This window comes from Lytechinus variegatus, chromosome 17 (genome assembly GCF_018143015.1).
Source record: "Lytechinus variegatus isolate NC3 chromosome 17, Lvar_3.0, whole genome shotgun sequence".
Classification (NCBI taxonomy): Eukaryota; Metazoa; Echinodermata; class Echinoidea; order Temnopleuroida; family Toxopneustidae; genus Lytechinus; species Lytechinus variegatus.
Window position 1 is genome coordinate 11,130,017 of NC_054756.1, and position 21,154 is coordinate 11,151,170.

The following is a 21,154-nucleotide window of genomic DNA, read 5'->3' on the forward strand; positions in this document are numbered from 1 at the left end:
TTCTTCACAGCTATATCTTTCTCTTTTTTATCCTTTTTCTCCCACAGAGGAATGGAAGAAAACAGAGAGTCGGGTGTCAAATTATCCTGCCTTTGACAGGTGCGAAAACATAAGGTAATAGGCCTTGCCACTCCCCCCCCGAAAAAAAAACGAAAGTGGGAAGGAAAAGAAATGGAAGAGGAAAGAGAAATAGGAGGAGCGGGCGAAAAAGGCCGCACCAAACACCCCCCCCCCCCGCTCCCATACAACAATAGTGACGAGGGAATTGAAGAACAAAATGGAAGAATGTAGCCGTAGGCATGGTAGGCATTTATCAAAATATTGTATCATTGTGAATTGAATTGTTGCTTGTAATACCACCCTTTTCAAATAAGAATATTAAAAAAAACAATCACCTTTAATGTAATACTCCTCCTGCTGATGAGGTTAAACTGTTTTTAGGTCAATATATCATAATCTTATCTCGCGCTTCGCACTTGCAAAATGTTGTTTTTTTACACTGTCTGACAGGCTTATACAAATCATTTTCATGAATTCAAAGTTGTGTTTAAATTATCTTTTTTTTCCCTGTCGAGTTATTACCAATACTGCATTCACCACCAAAATCTGCCCTATTGATTCGAAGTATTGGCCCTCCTCGCTATGAAATCTTGGATCCGCTTGTGGCATATTCATATCCCTGTTTTTAATATACTGATATTAAAACAAATTCAATTTGCAGGAAAAAACAAGTTCCTTGAATAACATTTTTCCCAGGCAATAGCACTTTTCAAACTTCCTTTGACATCTATAGGCTATATGTAGCCGAATACCAGGATGTATGAGAACGATTAGTATTTTTATTATTACATAGCCTACAAATTCACAACTCGTCGATTACCTTTTTTTAAAACCTATTTTAGTGTCTTTAGTTTGAATTTATTCAATGGTGGTTCTGAGGGTCAAGGAGTACACTGGGACAAGTTACAAGGATAGTCAGAGATCCGGTACGTTCCTAAAATGGAGTCTAAAATGGCCGTCGTTAATTAAAACCGACATAGTTTGTTTCATATCCGAACTGGGAAAATAATAAGATTTGACGTTTAATCCAATAGTTTAAAGGATCAAGTGATTTTGGACAAGTTACAAGGACATTCAGAGGTCCTGTATGTTAAAAATCCAAGATGGCTTCCAAAAATGGGGTCTAAACTAACCGTCGTTAAAAAAAAACCCGACATAGTATGTTTAATATCTGCCTGAGGTACCTGTATATTGTTTTGGCGCCTAACCCATGGTTTAAAGCATTTGTTTAAAGGGTCACATACTACATGTACATTGCGACATGTAAAAATAGGAGTGGGTTATATATGGTTGACTTGTCATTTTGCTGAGGGAGAAATTTCTATGTGTTCCTTTTACCCTCTCTTTGTGATTATCAAACCATATCACATAAAATATAATCCAGTTGTAGGAAATGAATTGTAGTTTACGGGTGTAAGGAATAAAAAAAATTAACAGTATAATGCAATTCTAATATCATATTATACCATTCTAGAGTAACATTAACATTTTTGTGGGACACGCTGTATAAGGCGTACACGTAGGTGCCACATCCAAACTATATACGGGCAGGGAGCAAGGGCGGAAATCTGTCTCCAAAGGTTGGGGGCACAAAGGGCTGGAAATTTTGACAAGCAAAAAAAAAAGTTATCACCCAATAAGTAAGGTCATCTCGTCCAAAAATACATGTTTTATTTCAATTTCTTTCCATCATCAAAGACCGAAAATAGTAAGGGGGACATTTGATATTGTGTCTCCCCCCTACTATTTTGGGTAGGGGGACACGTCCCCTCTGGCATGTCTGGGATTTCTGCCCATGGCAGGGAGCATTGGTTAATGTAGAAAGCTAGTAGCACGTATTATTATTTTTTTTTTGCTTTCGTAGAGTTAACATCTAATCGCTAAAGTTTCCCGTCAGTCGCCATGTTAACGTTCATGATTTATCTATCTTCAAGCTATTTAAGTCAGGAAAGCATTCCCACTTTTATAACGGCAACACCTACATAATTTGGATAAAGTTTGTGATTTAATTTATCAGAAGAAAAGAGGAGTCGTCATTTTGGTGTATTTGAAACCCGACTGCGTCGCAAGGCATTCAGTATTGATTCATTTCTATATTTGGCAGAAATCCGCAGAATACTGCTTTCGAATGCATTAGAATTGTAAAATACTACAATTAATATATATCAAAACATGAGCGATGGAGTGATTAGATTAGATGATAGAAATATTCGATTTTGTAAACATTCGATCATTAATCGTTCGTTATTTAAATAAATGAGAACGTAAATCAAACGGACAGAGTTTGATACATGTGGATGAATGTGAATGCGAGTATTGGTAAGTGTCTAGAAATTTATGAGGCATTGAACGAGAAAGACATGGATTATCTTCATGCAGTTTTATTCTTAGGACTGGAGTCGGCTACCACATGAGGAACATCAAACTTCTATCCGTAAAGGCCTGGTCACACCGCCCGAGCGTTGTTGGAGCGGTCGTGGAGCGTTAGGGAGAGAGGGTCGAATTTCGCTCACAAAATTGGAGAAAAAGCCGAAAACAAAAAAACAATCGAAATCGAATATGGTGAACGGTAGCGAGCGGTGATTTTTTTTCTCTCCGCTCCACGACCGCTCCAACAACACTCGGGCGGTGTGACCAGGGAGCGTTTCATCAATATTTTCATCCGACAAGTTGTCAGATCTGACAACTTTCCATGATTTTGATTGGTTGAGAGGCACTGTTCCTATGGTAACTGTCGGATAAAATGGGACTTGTCGGATAAAACGTCCGACAAGTCCTTTCATGAAACGCCCTCCAGGCCTTAACAGGTAAGATAATCAAGGGCAGCTTACTGTCTCATTCCGGGACGTCACACCATAGACTTGTCGCAGAAATATCGACAGCGCCATCATCGGCAAGAGTGTGAACCATGACTCAATTCCACACCCCTGCCCCCAACCGCGAATAGTCAATCAGGTTTTAGTGAGTATGCATGACTATATGTGATTGGGTGTTTCATTTATAGTTTGTGAATACCCCAAGTTCTTATCAATCCAAAGTAATCATTTTCTTAAATACATTTTGAATATTCAAATGTTTAGATTACGTTTTAAAACTTTAGGAATTAATCAGCATTGATTTTCTGAAATCTCAAATGTTTGGACAAAGATTGAAATTGTTTATATCCACTTTCTTGTAGACCGACATTGGCTTCATTTTGTTGCTTGAAACCAGAAGCTGCCTATAGATTAATCTTTTTATAAATTGTGCTCAATGTGTCAGGGTTTTGTTGTTTTAAGTACCCGGAGAAAAATCCACCTCTTTCTTTTCTTCTGGACCCAAAATAATAATAATAATAATAAAAGATCTTGTATCGCGCATAACACATTATGAATAACATCTCTATGCGCTTCCAAAGGACTTGGATATTATTACCCCGGCTGTAGCTCAAGCAGCTACTTTCCAGCGCTCAGAATTTCAAGGAATAAATTCCTGCCAGTTACCCATTCATCTCACCTGGCTTGAATGCAGCACAATGTGGATAGATATCTTGCTGAAGGAAACTACGCAATAGCTGGAATTTGAACCCACGACCCTCTGTTTCAAAGTCCGGAGACCAATCCACTGGGCCACAACACCCAACAAACTCCACATATAGGGCTGTGTCAAGTGATAATTATGTACGAGTTTCTTCTGGCTATTAAAAAAAAAAATTCTACAAGGGGAAGCACAATTTACAAAAAAAAAATATAACCAACAGAAAATATATCATATCAATTTTTATTTAATATATTTAATCAGAATCTATTCATGGTTTACATGTATGCGTAAAAATACCATAATTAATGCATTAAAGTTGAATTTTAAACTCTACACATTTGTAGATTACTAAGTAGGAGACAAGCATGTAAATTGTCATAAAAACACAATGGACCAAATAATCATGCTTATTTTGGGGGTATCATTAAGAATATTTTTGGCTGTTTCTGATTGGCACCTCATACTCCAGTCATCCATGATATTACATGCATTTGTTACATTCTGAACAGCATTTGTAGATCCATCAGTGACTGGATCCAAAGCACCCTACACAACCTGAATATGAAGTGCCAAAATGGTATCCAAACATTTTTGTGACATGTTAAAAAAACAGAAAATACTTTTATTAATTCCTTAATAATTTATTTATTCAACTAAAGTACAGTGATCTATATTACAAGATCAAAATATGCCGAGTGTTATTTTGACCGGACATCAAATCATAATAAATTTTCATAGTAATTTTTCAGAATTATCCAAAAAACACTTTTCATTTCCGCTCTCATTAATACATTCCTCCTTTATGGAATACATATTCATGTAAACCAGTAATGAATTAGTAATAAATAGTGACATTCACTTTTGGGGGATTTACAAAATCTTGAAATAGGCCCTCATATGGTATGAGTGACCATCAGCAGATGCAGAATTCGGGATAAGTTCATGCAGTGAAAAATGACTGATAATCCAGTTTGGCTTGCCATATTCACTTGTTGAGTCATTAAGCCTCATCCAAAATATGTGAGGAAGATGACAACACACTTTTAAGACACGATTCATAAAGCCTGACTTGCATCTGTTGCGCAAGAATCCCAAAGCAAGTCACTACCAATCTTCAAATTTTACCATAGATTCATTGGAAAGGCAGGAAAGCCACTATGTAAAGACGGTTACTGCCTTTATACATACCTACCAAACCCTAACGGTCAATCCCCGGGGGGGCCACTTCCATTCACGAGTGGATACCATGCGCGACCATGGGGTCTCGAAAAGCACCCTAAACACGTAATTTCCATATTCTGAAAATGCACCCCTTAACAAGTATTGGCGTGTGAAACCCTACCCTTAACAAGTATTCGAAACAAAACGATATTCTTGGCAAATATTCCCTGAAATGAACCCCTAAACAAGTACAGGAATGTTTTATTGTTACGGGTCCTTCGGTCGTCGGCTTTACCTTATTTGATTTAGTACGACCCCACTTCTACACCCCGCGCAAATCGGACTCTAAACATGTAGTGTTGGGGCAAAAAGGACATCCTTTATAAGATATTTTAATTTTGTCTCATCATCCCCGCAAATCGACCCTAAACACGTAATTTTCCTAGTGAAATAGATACCCTTTTTTCATTATTTTTGCGTTTTTGACACCCTTATTACGTTACGTACGTAACGTGCCCTATCGTGAAAAAGACATCCTTTTTACGTGTTTTTTTGGTCGCGCATGGTATCCACTCGTCAATGTAAGTGGCCCCCCGGGGTCAATCACTTTCCAATACTACAGACAATTTTCTCACAGAAATAGAAACACAGGAGGTGAAATGGCAATTTTCTTTTCCCCCAAAACGGGAACACTTGGTAGGCAGGATCCCAGGTAAAAAGATGCAACAGACTTTTCTTGACAAGTTGCCTTGCAGTACTCAGACATGGTAAAACAAATTGATTCATTAATTTGTTAACTGTTTGAGTAGTCCATAGTTATTTTGTAGCTAGTATACAGAAAACTGTCCCTCGTCGGAAAATATTTACTATACCTCGTACCTCATCATGCATATCTTATCAAGTCTCTTCTTTTACACACAGGCGACTCAAGAACCTTTTACTTTTGAAACACCACTCATAAAAGAACTTTGATTTGAGGTTTTATTTATTCATCATCGCTATCATCGTCATCACCATCAGCATCATCGCTATCATCATCACCATCATTATCACATCACCACCATCATCAGCAGCAGCATCATCATCATCACATCACCACCATCATCACTATCATCATCATCAGCAGCATCATCATCATCATCACATCACCGCCATCATCACTATCATCATCGTCACCATCATCATCACCATCACCATGAAACTGTTCTTCCCACTTTGTGGGATTGGACAGATCATCGACTTGATGGCTCTTGTCCACACTGTCATGTCACTTGGGTTAATGTGGGTAATGTTAGGCACTTTTTTTGTTGGTCTTCTTTGTTTAATCACGTCTTGTGAAAAAGGATTATCATTTGGTGATCCATGACATGAAAAGCAGTGGAAATACCTGTCATATACATGTACTAGCAGCTGTATCTTGGAAGCTCAGCCCATCACTCTATCCAATCAAAGACATGCCTAGTTTCGAACATAGCCAGGCCGGGGACTTTGGCCTAATGCCTTCGCCACAGGAGGCAGTACATGTAGGTGAAACACAGACAGCTTTAGTTGGTGGCCAACACCAGTTAATGATGGGTAAACACACCCCAGAAGTTTTGAATTTGCAAGGACCATGGAGGGTTGAGTGTCTCTTAAATCACTTGATAGGCCTTTTGGAATTGTACAGTCTGATTCCTGCTGCGTTGACTGATGTCCGGCAGTTTCTCTGGAGTAGTACACCAACAGATAACTTCTCCGATGCTAGATCTCTATCATAGAGAGAAAGCAAAAGAACAAAAATAAGTTGGAGTTAGACTGGATAACTCTTTGTTTTGGTTCAAATTCTAAGAATTGTCCCTAAAAACGATATTAGAAAAATATTAGAAAGCTACAGAAAGGGATTACATCCTGAAATTTTCTGCCTGTTCCATGCTTAAGGGTTTTAAAAAGCTAAAGAAAATATGCAGGTATCTTATTTTCAAATCAGTATTCCATTTTATTTTGCATCCCTCACATGAAACCCATTATAGGACACACATGATCATAACAATCTTGTAAATATTGATTTGGAACAGCAATATAAACTTTTGGGGGATATACTAAAAGTAAAGATAGGCTTTAAAATATCTAAAACTCCATTAATGGGAGTAAATATGTAAGTTCTACTAGTACTTGAAGAGCATGAGCCGATCTATAGACCATACATTTAACTACATAATTTCACAAGTGATTTGTTTGATATACATCATGTACTACTTTTCAGAAATAAAAATATACCCCCTGCAAGAACTATTGATAATTTCGGAATAGAGTCTCACTGCCCATTTGAGAAAACTTGTTATAATTACAAATTTGCAATCTGCCGAAATCATTTGATTGTCTGATAGTAAACTTCTTATGGACACTGTGCATTTGTTATAATCTTTAATCTTTAGTGTAGTAGGTTTCACGGTACACCATGCATCTTTCTTGGGCAAGTGTTGGCCCTGAAAAGACTTCATTCTCCTGAGGATGACAAGAACACACTTGTTGTAACGTTGAGATTGGGTGGTCCTTTTCAGGACCAACACAAGGTGTACCGTGAAACCTACTACACTATTTTTCTTCGCCGTGGAAACCTTCAGAAGAAACCTTCATGTCAAAGAACATTGTTGTTTTAGCTTATACGGCGCGTATCATTCAGTAGTGAATATTTGCGCCATGTAGTCTTGGTTTCAAGACTCTTCAGTATCAGTATACCTAGTGCAGAGTGTGACTTACTCAATGTATGCAGTAATCTCATCTAGCGTCCACTTCTCCTTCGTTTTGAACAAGACATCAAACCTGAAACATACAGAAAAGAAATTGAAGCATTTAGTTGCATCATTCCCAATCAGAGCATGCACACAGCTTTGCTTAAAGATCAATACCAGTTGTGGTAGCGATCTCAAAATGAACAGAATCCAATGAAATTACCACTAGTGTTTGTATGTATAAATAAAAAAAAATAAGTGCCAAATAGCTCTTAAAGAAAATGCGATATTGCTGAGAAATGAGCAACATAAGCACAGAATTCCACCAAATGTTGAGTATATTTTCGAAGCATTAATAATAAATTCTCCCACATATGCTTTTCCGTGTTAGTGATCTTTAGAATTATTGATGTTGAGCTATAAAGATTTCATGATTTCACAAAAGATAAGTTTACTTTAATGTACCAGATCTAGAAGCATGATAATATTTTGAAGATTAACCTTGATTTTATAGACTTTCTTATGAAATAATTGTTTGCTGCAACTACTGTCTTTTACCTTTAAAGTTTGACAACACTGGCGGATCCAGGCGGAGATGCAATGGGCGCCAGCCCTGTCTATATTTTGAGGATTGCACATTGAACATACATATTTATGTTTTGGAACATTGACTCACCTTTCTCGTTCAGTCTCTGGGAGTTCTGATAGCGGGAAGTGCCACGTAACAGGAGGGGAACAGGATCTATCAATCAATGCGAGACCCTGAGAGAAATGAAATGAAAGGGTTAAAACAGCAATGCTTGCAACCAATCCACTCTAAGGTGATGGAACCTACAGGGTGACACAACATTTGCTCCTTCGTCATTTACTCCGGTCTTCATATCTAAGAGTGCATAGGGTTGGAGTTGGGATTGTAATAGAGTTTTTTGGTTCAGAATAATGTAAAGATAATGAATATGGTTAAAGCTTAACATGCATATATGTCATGGAACTAACTACATATCCTGATTCCCGCACACATAGGATATCAGTACTTTCATCTTCACTCCTGTACCAATGATGATCTGATAAACTGCATATGATCATGTAAATATGATCACCAAGGACAGTCTCCAGCAAGTCGTCTGTTCTGGTACACAACTTACCAGCATGCAAATCACTACAATAAAATCCTATTTTTTATGAGATGAATTCAGAAAAGAAATCAATTCAATAATAAAGGCGTACTCCAGGAAGGAACTAACATGATTCAAAATTTCAAACAGATGAAACAAATTCAGCAATATAAATCAATGAAAATTGCTTGAAAATCAGGGGCCCGTTTTATAAAGCACTATGCCAATATGGCAACAACCAGGGTAACAGGGCTCAGCAGCCAATCATAATCAAGTTTTCCATGGCAGTTGCCATTATGGCAAAGTTACAACAGTCGTCCTTTATGAAACGGACTCCAGATGTGACAACAGAAAATTATAACATTTCAAAGTTTGCATTATATCAGTTAAACACCCAATGGTCACCATCCATTTTTTATCGTTTGTATATTATTACATGAAATGGCATCTATTCAATTTGATTCCTCACAGAATGTAAACATAGGATTGAATGTAAGATAAACATTGTTGAAACCTATATCTTTTCCAAGGGGAACATGTCTTTCACACATGTATGAAAGTATAAAATAATTATGATTTCATGTAATAAGATCAGAAAAGGGAAAGTGGGGACATGGCCTGTCTAAGCATGCATGTAACTGTTTTCACAAAATATAGCTAAACTTTAAAAAATTCAATGACTTCATTATTCATCAGATTTTGGTGAAATTCAAATTGAATTTATTTACTTTATTCTATTTGTTTATCTACTCTGGTTAATCAAAGATGGCTGAGTCAGCAAATCTGTATATAACCCCCCCCCCTCCAATGTGAAGTATCTACATATATAGTTGCACTCAAAGTTGGTGAACCCCTCCACAAAATGCACTCCGTCATGCTGAGTGTTGAATGTAGACAACAACTGTACAATGTTCGGCAAGCCCAGCGAAACAAACTTTATTAAATGTAATATTTTATCATCAGACATGGCAGGACTTCAACACTTTTAAGCGACAAGTCCACCCCAACAAAAAATTTGTTTGAATAAAAAGAAAAATCCAACAAGCATAACACTAAACTTTTCATCAAAATCGGATGTAAAATAAGAAAGTTATCTTATGACATTTTATAGTTTCGATTAATTTCACAAAACAGTTATATGCACATCATGGCCAGTATGCAAATGAAGAAACTGATAAGGTCATCCACTCACTATTTCTTTTGTATTTTATTATATGATATATGAAATATTCTAATTTTCTCCTCATTGTCAAGTGAAACGATTAATTTTTGTTTAATGCTATATGGTTCATTCATTGTTGTCTTCATTGTCAAATCTGTAAAAAATGAAATATTGTATAATTCAAACGATAAAAACAAAAGAAATAATGAGTGATGGACATCATTGACAGTGTCATTTGCATGTCACTGAGTTGTGCATATTACTGTTTTGTGAAAAATAGCTAAACTTTATACCATAACTTCCTTATTTTACATCCGATTTTGATGAAATTTTCAGTGTTATGCTAGTTTGATTTTTCTTTATTTATCTAAATTAACATTTTTCTAAGGTGGACTTGACCTTCAATAGATCTGTTCATTTTCTGGTAGGGTCCACTAAATTTTGAGCACTACTAGATATGCCATGATTTATTCAGAGGGGATTGCCACATACCTTGAGCTGTTGTTCCGTAGTTATCATGCCTTCTGGTACACTCTGTTGCCATACTTCGAGAAATTCGGTCAGATTGAACTGAAAGGACAAAATAACAATTATGAAAATTAATATTTAAAAGTGAGCATAAATATTAGTACAAAGTAATAAATCACAAGATCAATACATCATTCAACAAGCAAGCAATAAATTGTTTTGCTTTTTATTTTCGGGGAGGGGGGGTGTTGCACCCACAAATGTAATAACGCCCACAAATGTAATAACGCCCACAAATGTAATAACACTTTACCCACAAATGTAATAACGCCCACAAATGTAATAACACTTTACCCACAAATGTAATAATTTTTGATCGCCCACAAATGTAATAATGACTTTACCCACAAATGTAATAAATTTGAAGGGATCTTTGGCAAATCCGTTCTAAACTAAAATCCTATAGTGAGCGTTCATATAGCACAAAAGTGCAAAGTCTGTTTTTCAGACCGGGTTAATAAAACATCAAAGTACAAGTCTAAAGTCTTTTTTCCAGACCCGGTTGTTTCAAAAATTATAATATAAATCCAAAGTCTTTTTTCCAGACCCGGTTGTTTAAAAAAAATATAATAAAAGTCCAAAGTCTTTTTTTTCCAGACCCGGTTGTTTCAAAAATTGTGATATAAGTCCAAAGTCTTTTTTCCAGACCCGGCTGTTTCAAAAATTATAATATAAATCCAAAGTCTTTTTCCAGACCCAGTTATTTCAAAATTTATAATATAAGTCCAAACTAAGATACGATAATGATATTCCTGTGGAAAAAATGGGAATCGAGCTTAGTCTTGTCTCCAGACCCAGTTAATTAAAACTGGTGGAATTAATGTCTTTGTTGTTGTTTCAACTTATACGGTGTATATTGTGAATATATGCACTAAGAGTAAATTGAGAATCAAGCGTAGTCTTTTCTCCAGACCCGGTTATCTGTTATTTAAACATTATGAATAACAGTTACGAAACAGTTACGAAAAAAATCTTCTAACATAAGACCTTATATTCTTATTCTCGTGGAATAACACGAGTTTTGAAACGTACTCTTTCCTCCAGACCCGACTATTAAAAAAAGTAACTGAAAAACTTCAAATATAAGACCAAATTTCCAAAGTTTCACCCAGTAAAAATATGTCTTTTTTTTTAGATAATACTACTACCCCTACTAACGCGTGGGTAAAGCAGACATCCTTTCTCCAGACTTGGTTACTATTTGAAAAATAAAATAATTTTTACAAATATTCTAAAACGAATACCCAATAATCTAATTACTGTGGAACAACATGAAGACCGATTGTCGAAGATCGACTTTCCTCCAGACACAATTATTTAAGGAATAAAAAATCAATAAAACTCAACCCCCAACAACGAATCTAAGAACCAACAATCCTCCAAATTAAGACCATGCATGTAGAAAAGCACATGTTTAGAGCGTTGTCTTTATTACAGACCCGGTGATTTAAAAATGATTTAAACAATCCTAAAAACAAAAGACTCATATTCTTATTCTTGTGGAATAACACGAGGATTATGCTTAGTCTTTCGTCTGGACACGGTTATTTAAAAGATAAAAGAAATATTGAAAAAAAATGACAGCTGAGACCAATCTTCAAAATTAAACCCACTTAAAATGCTTGGGCTTAGAGTGTTGTCTTTACCCCCCACCGACGTATATTATAACTTTTGAAACGACCGGGTCTGAATAAAAGACTTTGGACTTGCATTATAATTTTTTAATTAACCGGGTCTGGAAAAAAGACTTTGGACGTATATTATAATTTTGAAACAACCGGGTCTGGTAAAAATACTTTGGACGTATATTATAATTTTGAAAAACCGGGTCTGGAAAAAGATGGACTTGTACTGTAATATTTCATTAACCGGGTCTGGAAAAAAGACTTTGAACTTTTGTGCTCTTTGAACGCATTATTATAGGATATTAGTTTAGAACGAATTCGCCAAAAATCACTTCAAATTTATTACATTTGTGGGTAAAGTCATTATTACATTTGTGGGTAAAGTGTTATTACATTTGTGGGCGTTATTACATTTGTGGGTAAAGTGTTATTACATTTGTGGGCGATCAAAAATTATTACATTTGTGGGTAAAGTGTTATTACATTTGTGGGCGTTATTACATTTGTGGGTAAAGTGTTATTACATTTGTGGGCGTTATTACATTTGTGGGCGATTATTACATTTGTGGGTGTAACAGGGGGGGGGCTACTTAAACTTACTGGTCCGTATTCTGAAGTCAGGTTTAACTTATAGACCATGGTCTAACTCTGTGCTAAAATTACGGGAAGCCAAGAGTGACAAAATTTTTATGAAGTTGTAAGTTTCTTATGTTTACCATGCTTTTTCCTGATTCATCGATGGTGAAGACAATCATCTATGTATACTTCCTAGACAATTATGAATGATTTGAGAGACAAATGAGCTGAAATATGATATCTCTACCGTTATTGATTTATGTAACAATAGGCTATCTAAACTTAAACCAAAACCTTAAACACGAGTTTAAGTTAAACCCGACTTCAGAATACGGGCAACTGCCAAAAATTGCAAAATTGGATAAGCTATTACCCTTACTGCTAATGGGTGTTTCCATTAGCATGGGGGGGGGAGCATCGCCCCAAGCCCTCATGACTGTTTTTCTCTCTCAACGTGACTTATGATTTCATAATAGAATCATAATGGCATCACATGGCACCAGACATGACATCGTTATGTAATCGTAAAGATATCTGTCTGCAGAACTTTGTAGCATTTAAAGACATCAAACAAAAAGTTTTTAAAAATCTATCATCTTTAGATTAATTGTGGCAAGAGATGCAAATTATCTACCATGTCTATTGTGAACACTCTGAAAAATGATGCAAAGCTTTATTGCATTACAGCTGAATCAACCTGTCCGAAGAAGAAATCTTTGCAAAAAAATTACTCAATATTATCTAATGCTTTTATCTAATCTATCTAATCTTTTTTTTATAATTTTATGTATCCTCTTAGATTTCTCGATCATTATTGTCTAAAAATCCATGAGGATTTTATAAGGAAAACTGGTGAAAATCTGAAAGTTAAGTTATCTCAAATTTCATAAGGTGACTTACTTTATCAGCAGGTCTCAAGAGCATTTCTGCAAACAATCTGCAGATTTTGTCTGGATCTAAACTGAAGACAATGTCATCAGTACCTATCAGAAAAGTGAATCAAAGTTATTTGACTTAATACGTCAGCTAAAATTGTTTGATGACAATTCATCTATCAAAAATAATAAAACTTTAATGATTCGATCTAATTAGGTGTTATCCATGACATCATTTAGTTATTGATAATGTTATGTCGCAGTTTCGTGAATTGTAAGAATATACAATTTAATTAAAAATAATAAATAAAAGAAAGAAGCTTGGGTATAGTGCTTTTAAACTCCTGCCCCACCCCCCTTCAACACCCCAACCTCCCCTTTCAAAAATCATACAAAATAAAACTCAATAAATATGTAAAGCAAACGAAGAACACACTGGACTTCCTCTAATTAAAATTCAGTTTTCACATGAAGTCAGAGTAAAGTTGATGAAAATGGCTCAGCAAAACACAATAGTTTCACAATAAAAAAAAAATTGACATATACATCCCAAAGCAACCATTTCGAATTATATCATCAAAATATTCATTAGTAAATTCATTTGTTAAATCATAGATTCATTGATTATAGATCAGAGTTTAGTTATGTATGTATTATTTCAATATCTTATATTTTATCAACTGTTGTTTGTGTCTTGTATCTTTGTAAATTGTACGCAATTTAGCCGTAAGGCTGCTATGTGCAATGTTTTTTTATACCGAAATAAATAAATAAATAAAAAATTAAATTGAAATTGTCCAAGTTGATAAATTTCTAAATCTGCATGGGAGCACAATGGTTGTCATGTGTCATTGGGTCACCAATTTAGAAATATTAATGTGCAGAATTGTTTACTTTCCTTACAATGTGGTTCCACATTCTCTTGAGAGCTTATCATCAATTTTTTGTGTGTAAATCTGTGGTTAAAAGTTGACCAGTATTCAGACAAGTTTAGGTTTAGGAGTCCTAATATTCTCTCCTTTTTTTCCATTGCGACCATAACCACTTCAAATACTAGTATATTTTTAGTCAGTTCTTGTATAAGGCATGAATAACGTCTCTATGTGCTTCCAAAGGACTTGGATATTATAACCCTGGCTGTAGCTCAAGCAGCTTTCACGCGCTCAGCATTTCAAGGAATAAATTCCTGCCAAGTACCCATTCACCTCTCCTGGGTTGAGTGCAGTTCAATGTGGATTGATTTCCTGCAGAAGGAAACTATGCCATATTAGATAATTTATTTATTGTTAATTTTATCTGACATCAGTAGTAACCTTTGACAATGAAGTAAACTTACCATCATCATTTGTTCTGCTTGTTGGATCTCCATAACATTTCAAGCAATGTTCTAAAATAGGTCTGCAAAAAGAAATATGAAACAAAAATTATTTTAACTCCCAAGTTCAGGAGAGTACATTCAGCAACCAGAATGCTCAGAACATGAATCAGATAAGCTTTAACACCAAGCATAAGATTTGACATCAGTAACCTTTGAACTGTCATCGGTTAATAACATCATGGCGTGAATTCACAAGGGTGGTTTTGAAAACCATCAGTTGAACCCATGGTTTATGCAGATTTCCTGAATAAATTACACTTAATTTACCGCATATACTGAAAAATGTCCAATATCAATGCATGCTTTTGTCACAGTGAGCCAAATTGACACCTGGGCTCCGTAACACTGGTGAAATGACCAATCAAGATCAAGTTTACACGCGCATTTGGCGAAAAATACTGACCAGGAACCAATGAGGAGTGTTTTTTCATAATTGCTATTCATCGCTAAGCCTTGGGTTACAGGGCCCTAGTGATATTTGAGTACGTCATTTTATTCAGGAGTCCACTGTTGGATGGTTAACTATGGCAACAGGGGTTAATTTGGTGCACTGTGACAAAGGGGTGCATCAGCATTGGACATTTTTGATGTACATGGTAAATTAGGTGAATAGGAAATATGCATAAACTATGCGTTCAACTGATGGGTTTCAAATCCACTTTTGCAAATTTGAGCCAAAGCTTCTGGTTGGTCTGGAGTCAGGTTTGCCAACCTGACTGTAGCAACATAAGGAATGTCCTTACCTCGGTTCAAGATTTTCCAATGTTGACAGAGTTTCTTCTAAGGGGACTTCGTCGTAGGACCAAGAATTTTCTTGGACCAAGGAAAGGATGTGAGTCAAGACCTGTGACTCGTAGTCAAAGTCCAGGACCCGCCAATGGCCTGCAACATAAGATAGTAATAGAAAGTGAGTCTATATATATATATATTTATATATATATATATATGTATATGGAACAATAAAAAATATATAAAAAGAGGCACAAGATGATATTTTCATTGTTCTTTATTGAAATGATGCTGGCAGACTTGCCCAAATCTAGCAATTTAATATAGAAGGAATTTTAGATCAATTAACATTCATGAAAAATGATACCAGTTCAAAGGTACTGAATGAGATCATAAGACACAGAGAAATATAAACTGGCATGATCAGAATGTCATGATAAGGATAAATATTAATGATACCAAAGATATATAGTTTTTTAGAAATGGGTTGTCAATAAACTGTCACTAAAGTAATCTCATCGGATTTTAGATTTTGGTGGTAGCACTGTATAAGACTAGTTTCTTTTTTAATTGTCTCTGCATTCTTATAATAATATTTTTCATTTCCTAGGCATATTTATGTGCTTTCAAATAATGAAATAAATTGAATTGAGTGGTACATATCCGAGGTAATTTTGATAAAGTGGAAGTCTTAATCACAAAAGCTTCCATCACTTTTTCAAAGCAGAATTAAAGTTTTTAGTTTGGTTACCGTGCAATTTTCCACCAAGGCAAATCTTGCAGATGGAGTAAATCTCACAAGAGCAGAAAGAGCGAATGTGAGAAAAAGAAGGGGTGCAGATGATATCTTTAGATTTAAACTACATAGGCCTGTATTCTGAAGTCAGTTTTAACTTAAACTCAGGTTTATTATTTTTTTTTTAAGTTGCAGGTTTCTCATGTTTACTGTGCTCTTTCCTGATTCGATGGTGAAGACAATAATCTACATATACTTCCTAGACAATTATGAATGATTTGAGAGCCAAATGAGCTGAAATATGATATCTCTACCGTTGGTTATTAACGTAACGATTGGCTTCCCATACTTAAACCACAACTTTAAACCTGACTTCAGAATACGGGCCTATGTATTTTCAATGGTTGATTCTCATAATCTAGAGCGGGTGAACGTCCCTTGCCTCCCCGCCTTGATCTGCAGCTGAAGCCATTGATGATCTTACCATCGATAAGACAAGCCTTCATCGTCATGAGCTCCTCTCTAATCTCCCCTTCGCTGGCTTGCACTGCATCTAAAAGCATGTCCATGGTGTATCGCTTTCCAGAGTGTTCGGGAGCATCCTCATAAAGGGATCCGGCGAACGGGTTCTCCTGAAGGAGCGTGTGGAGCTTCTTCAGTCTCGGCCTCAGAGGGCGCAATTCGAGGTAGGAATGCAAAACACCCGTAACCTAGGGATGAGCGGAGATTAAAGGACAAGTCCACCTCAGAAAAATGTTGATTTGAATCAATAGAGAAAAATCAGACAAGCACAATGCTGAAGATTTCATCAAAATCGGATGTAAAATAAGAAAGTTATGACATTTCAAATTTTCACTTATTTTTAACAAAATAGTTATATGAACGAGCCAGTTACATCCAAATGAGAGAGTTGATGATGTCACTCACTCACTAGTTCTTTTGTTTTGTATTGTTTAATTATACAATATTTCAATTTTTATAAATTTGACGATAAGGACCTCCTTGCCTGAAGCACAAAATGTTAAAATAATGGAATTCCACGTGTTCAAGAAGGAATGAAACTTCATTTCACATGACAATGACGAGAAAATAAAAATATTTCATATTTCAAACAATAAAAACAAAAGAAATAGTGAGTGAATGACATCATCGACTCTCTCATTTGGATGTAGCTGGCTCGTTCATATACTGTAACTGTTTTGTGAAATGAAGCAAAATGTTTGAAATGTCATAACTTTCTTATTTTACATCCGATTTTGATGAAATTTTTAGTGTTATGCTTGTTGAATTTTTCTCTTTTTATTCAAATCAAGTTTTTGTTGGGGTGGACTTGTCCTTTAAAGGCTTATTTCCAGTGGATGCAGCAAATACTATATTGGTCTGAAACCAATCAATAACTCAGAAGTGTGAAATCACCTGCCTTGAAAGTAAAGATGTTTGAATAAGATCATATCGGGAGCATTTTATGAAAAGAAAAAAAATACAATGATTTTCACCGGCAATTGATGTAAGCTAAATATCCTTGCTTCTGATTAGCTGAGAGCAATTAGTCAATAGAAATCATTTAGAACTAAACTCGTCGTGAAATGCTAATGCTCCTTGATATTGACAAAACAATATTTTATTTCTACCCATGGTTTCTGGTAGATTTTCAGTATACTGACAGAGCAACAGTGTCATGATCCAGTGGCCTATATGTGGTTTCATTTAAGTTCTGGTCTAAAAATGTGGGAAAAACTATGTATGAACAGTCAACTGTAAAACAAATCCGTACAAACAGCAATATTTCATTTTTCCAGCACATTTGGCATTAAAACAGCTTTCTGAGATCAAGAAGTCAATTACTCTTGAAACCATTAAAAGCATGGGGAAAAACACCAGAGACATAAAGAACAATTTTGGGCTTTCTATAACTTTAGGAGAATACTCACTTTTTTTGTATGTAATCTGTCTTCACCACACGGTAAGTTGTCTTTTGTGAAACAGTCTTGGAGGACGAGTAATGTATTAGATGTGTCAGCAACTTTGAGATCATAAGTCTTGGTGTCCGTGCACAGGACTGCGTGATCAGTCTTGTCTCCTCGGATAACAAGCCTGTTTTAAAAAGACACATAAAATATGTGTTTACGGACGCACAAGTGTGTATTTTCATGAGGTATTAAACACAAACAAGCAACGTAAGTCAAAAGGTGATCCCTTCAGGATTTATCTATTTATTTATCTAATTATTTATTTATTAATTCCTGTCTAGGGGGTCATAAACATTGTCTGTAATCAAAACTGACAAGGACAACTTTCCTAGGCTAGCTTACATTTGTAGAAAAGCAAATGTGTCTGTCACTATGGTCTGTCAGAAATATGAAAACTTGATGAGCGCTGAAAACTTTAATGAAATGTGTTCCAGGGCCCATAACTCCCGGGGTGAGGGGGGGGGGGGGTAGTCGAATGTATTGCTGTACATATACATGGCCAAATTATTTCCAAACACCCCCTAAACAAGTGTTTCTCTGTGTGCAAAATAACTCCCTAAACAAGTTTTTCGCGGGCTTTATTTATATACAGGTATTTTGGCCCCTGAACAAGTTGTCGCCAGAATATGACCCCGGGGAAAAAGCTCTGGAAAAAAAATACCCAAAATACGTTTGACCCTGCGATTGACCGTTGCTTTCAAAACTACCCCCTTTTATTTAATCGGTGTTTTTGATACCCTTAACGAGTGCACATGCATCCCGCGTCCAAAACTGTAAAAACACCCCTTTAAACATGTTTTTTTGGTCACACATGTGTACAGCAATATATTTGACTGGCCTCCCGGGCCATAACTATTTAAAGATAAAGCTTTGGGATTGACCGTGTGTGGCTGATGACTACATTCAATCGTATACAACAATTAACAGGCAATCACCCATATCACTTATCAGTAATAACCTTTTAATTTTGGTACCGGGCACCTAAACTCAACTCACCTTTGACCTTCAATCACATGATTCAAAATGGTGTTGTCGACCTCAAGTAGCCGCAGAGACGACGGGTTCAACTCCTCCCCAAAGTAGATGCATTGTGGATGTCCTGCTAGGTTGCTCAGTTCTAACTTGGCGTGGGTTGCAATGGAGTGCACCTCATCTAACATCCTGAAAAAAAAATCAAAGACAAAGGATTAGATCTAGATCTAAAATAAGTTAGGCCTAAGTCCCTAACTTAATCAAATAAAAAAACAGCACATGCCATCAAAATGCAAATTCAAGTCTATTCCTAATTGTCATCATGAGAGTGCTAAATACAACTTATTTCTTGCTATATTGTTTCATCCTCTAACAATTTGTTCCTTAGATTTTTAAATAACAAATCATTAATTTGATCAATCAAAGTTAGAATTAGATCCGCTTATGAGCTTTGGCAGGCTAACCGCTAACAAGTAACGTTAATGAATAATAAAGTCAATGAGTTTCACCAGACCGAGTCCGAGAGTCCGGATGATTAATGTTTTTGTCGAGACATATTCTGGATCTAGCTCGAGATCTAACAATAGAGTCTACCATCTAGGGTGATCAGACGTCCCATATTTCCCAGGATCGTCCCTTTTTTTCTCCTTTGTCCCGGCGTCCCAACAAACCCTTCCGGGGATTCCTATTTCTTCCGTATTTCAGAATATTGAACAAAATATAATTAATATAGAAAACTGAAGAATTTTCATCAAATAACTAACAGATGACAAAGCAGAGACAACAATAAAATTGATAACTATAACTTTTGCAATTTCTGCGGTGATTTTCTTGCTACCGGTTTCAAATAGCTATATAATTTCGTACACTACACACAAACACACCCACACGCTAAGTCAGCATGCACTAGCTGCTACATGCACATAGCCTGCACTGGCCTAGCTCCTGCCTGTGTGTGGCAGGCTACTAGCTAAAGGCAAGGATTGGCGCAGACTCTCAATAGTGCAAAAAATCTCACATGATAAACAGTTTTTCCACCAAAATAATAGCAAAATTGGCAGGAAATATTTATACATGTAATTATATTATTGAATTTCAGTATTTCAGATTACTGAATTGGTGATATAATTGGAAGAGCAAGTTTACTTTTCATAACTAGATGTAGTTGTTTCAGCTTTCATTTTGAGTCTTGCTGTGATTGGTTCGAATTTCAAGAGATGAGAGATGCTTGTGCGTGATGCCACAATGTCTCATCTACTTTTTAAATTTGACAATGTTTCACTTTGAAATTTTACTTATACTCTTTTTCTAAAACATTTTTTTATTTTTTTTCAAATATATTAAAAAAACCCAAATATCACTAAGATTTTTGTTAGATTTGATTTTTTTTGGTTTGCTTGAATTTTGATTTTTTTTTCTTCTAGCTTTCTTTTATTTTTCTCTTTTCTATCTTTTCTCCATCCTTCTATCCTTCCTACTTGCCTTTTTTTGTTCCATCTATCTTTATTTCCAATCTTTCCTATATAGCTTTCTTCCCTGATCCTTTTTTCTGTTCATTTTCCTTTCTTTCCTTCTTTGTAAAATTTCCTTCATGCTTTATTTACTTAAACTTTTCTTTGCTTCCTTCTCCCTTCCATTCCTTTTCGTTCTTTCTCTCCTTCCCTTATTTTTCATTCTTTCCTCCTTTTTTTCTCATTTCCTTCTAATTCTTTACCCTTATTTTTTCTTTCCCTTCCTGATTTTCTTCTTTAATTCTTTCAAGGAATGAAGGAAACATTTTGTTTCCTTAATTCTTTCTTCCTCTTTTTTTTCTTACTTTTTTGCTTTCTCTCCTTTATTTTTTGAATTCACTGTTCACAACACAAATTTATTCATTTTCCCCTTCCTTCAATATTTTCTCTGTTCAATTCATCCCTTTTCTTCCCTCTAGATCTACAGATCTAGACTTCTACTCTAGTCTTCTTCTTTCGTTCCCCTTTCCTTCTTTTCCTTTCTTACATTAGACCCCTATTTTTTTTACAAGTCTAACATTGTGTA

General features: G+C 35.6%; 1 protein-coding gene across 1 annotated transcript in view; it reads right to left on the reverse strand.

The window, feature by feature from the left end:
* Window positions 1-5,883: 5,883 nt before the first annotated feature.
* Window positions 5,884-21,154, reverse strand: part of LOC121430906 (sister chromatid cohesion protein DCC1-like) — a 15,676-nt gene continuing 405 nt past the window's right edge. The window contains exons 2-11 of the mRNA XM_041628336.1: window positions 19,142-19,306; window positions 18,107-18,269; window positions 16,660-16,885; window positions 15,454-15,592; window positions 14,669-14,730; window positions 13,358-13,440; window positions 10,221-10,298; window positions 8,128-8,213; window positions 7,480-7,542; window positions 5,884-6,488 (exon numbers count right to left, since the gene is read on the reverse strand). Coding sequence (XP_041484270.1) covers window positions 6,377-6,488; window positions 7,480-7,542; window positions 8,128-8,213; window positions 10,221-10,298; window positions 13,358-13,440; window positions 14,669-14,730; window positions 15,454-15,592; window positions 16,660-16,885; window positions 18,107-18,269; window positions 19,142-19,306 — 1,177 coding nt within the window. The 3' untranslated portion in view covers window positions 5,884-6,376. The remainder of the gene's footprint in view (window positions 6,489-7,479; window positions 7,543-8,127; window positions 8,214-10,220; window positions 10,299-13,357; window positions 13,441-14,668; window positions 14,731-15,453; window positions 15,593-16,659; window positions 16,886-18,106; window positions 18,270-19,141; window positions 19,307-21,154) is intronic.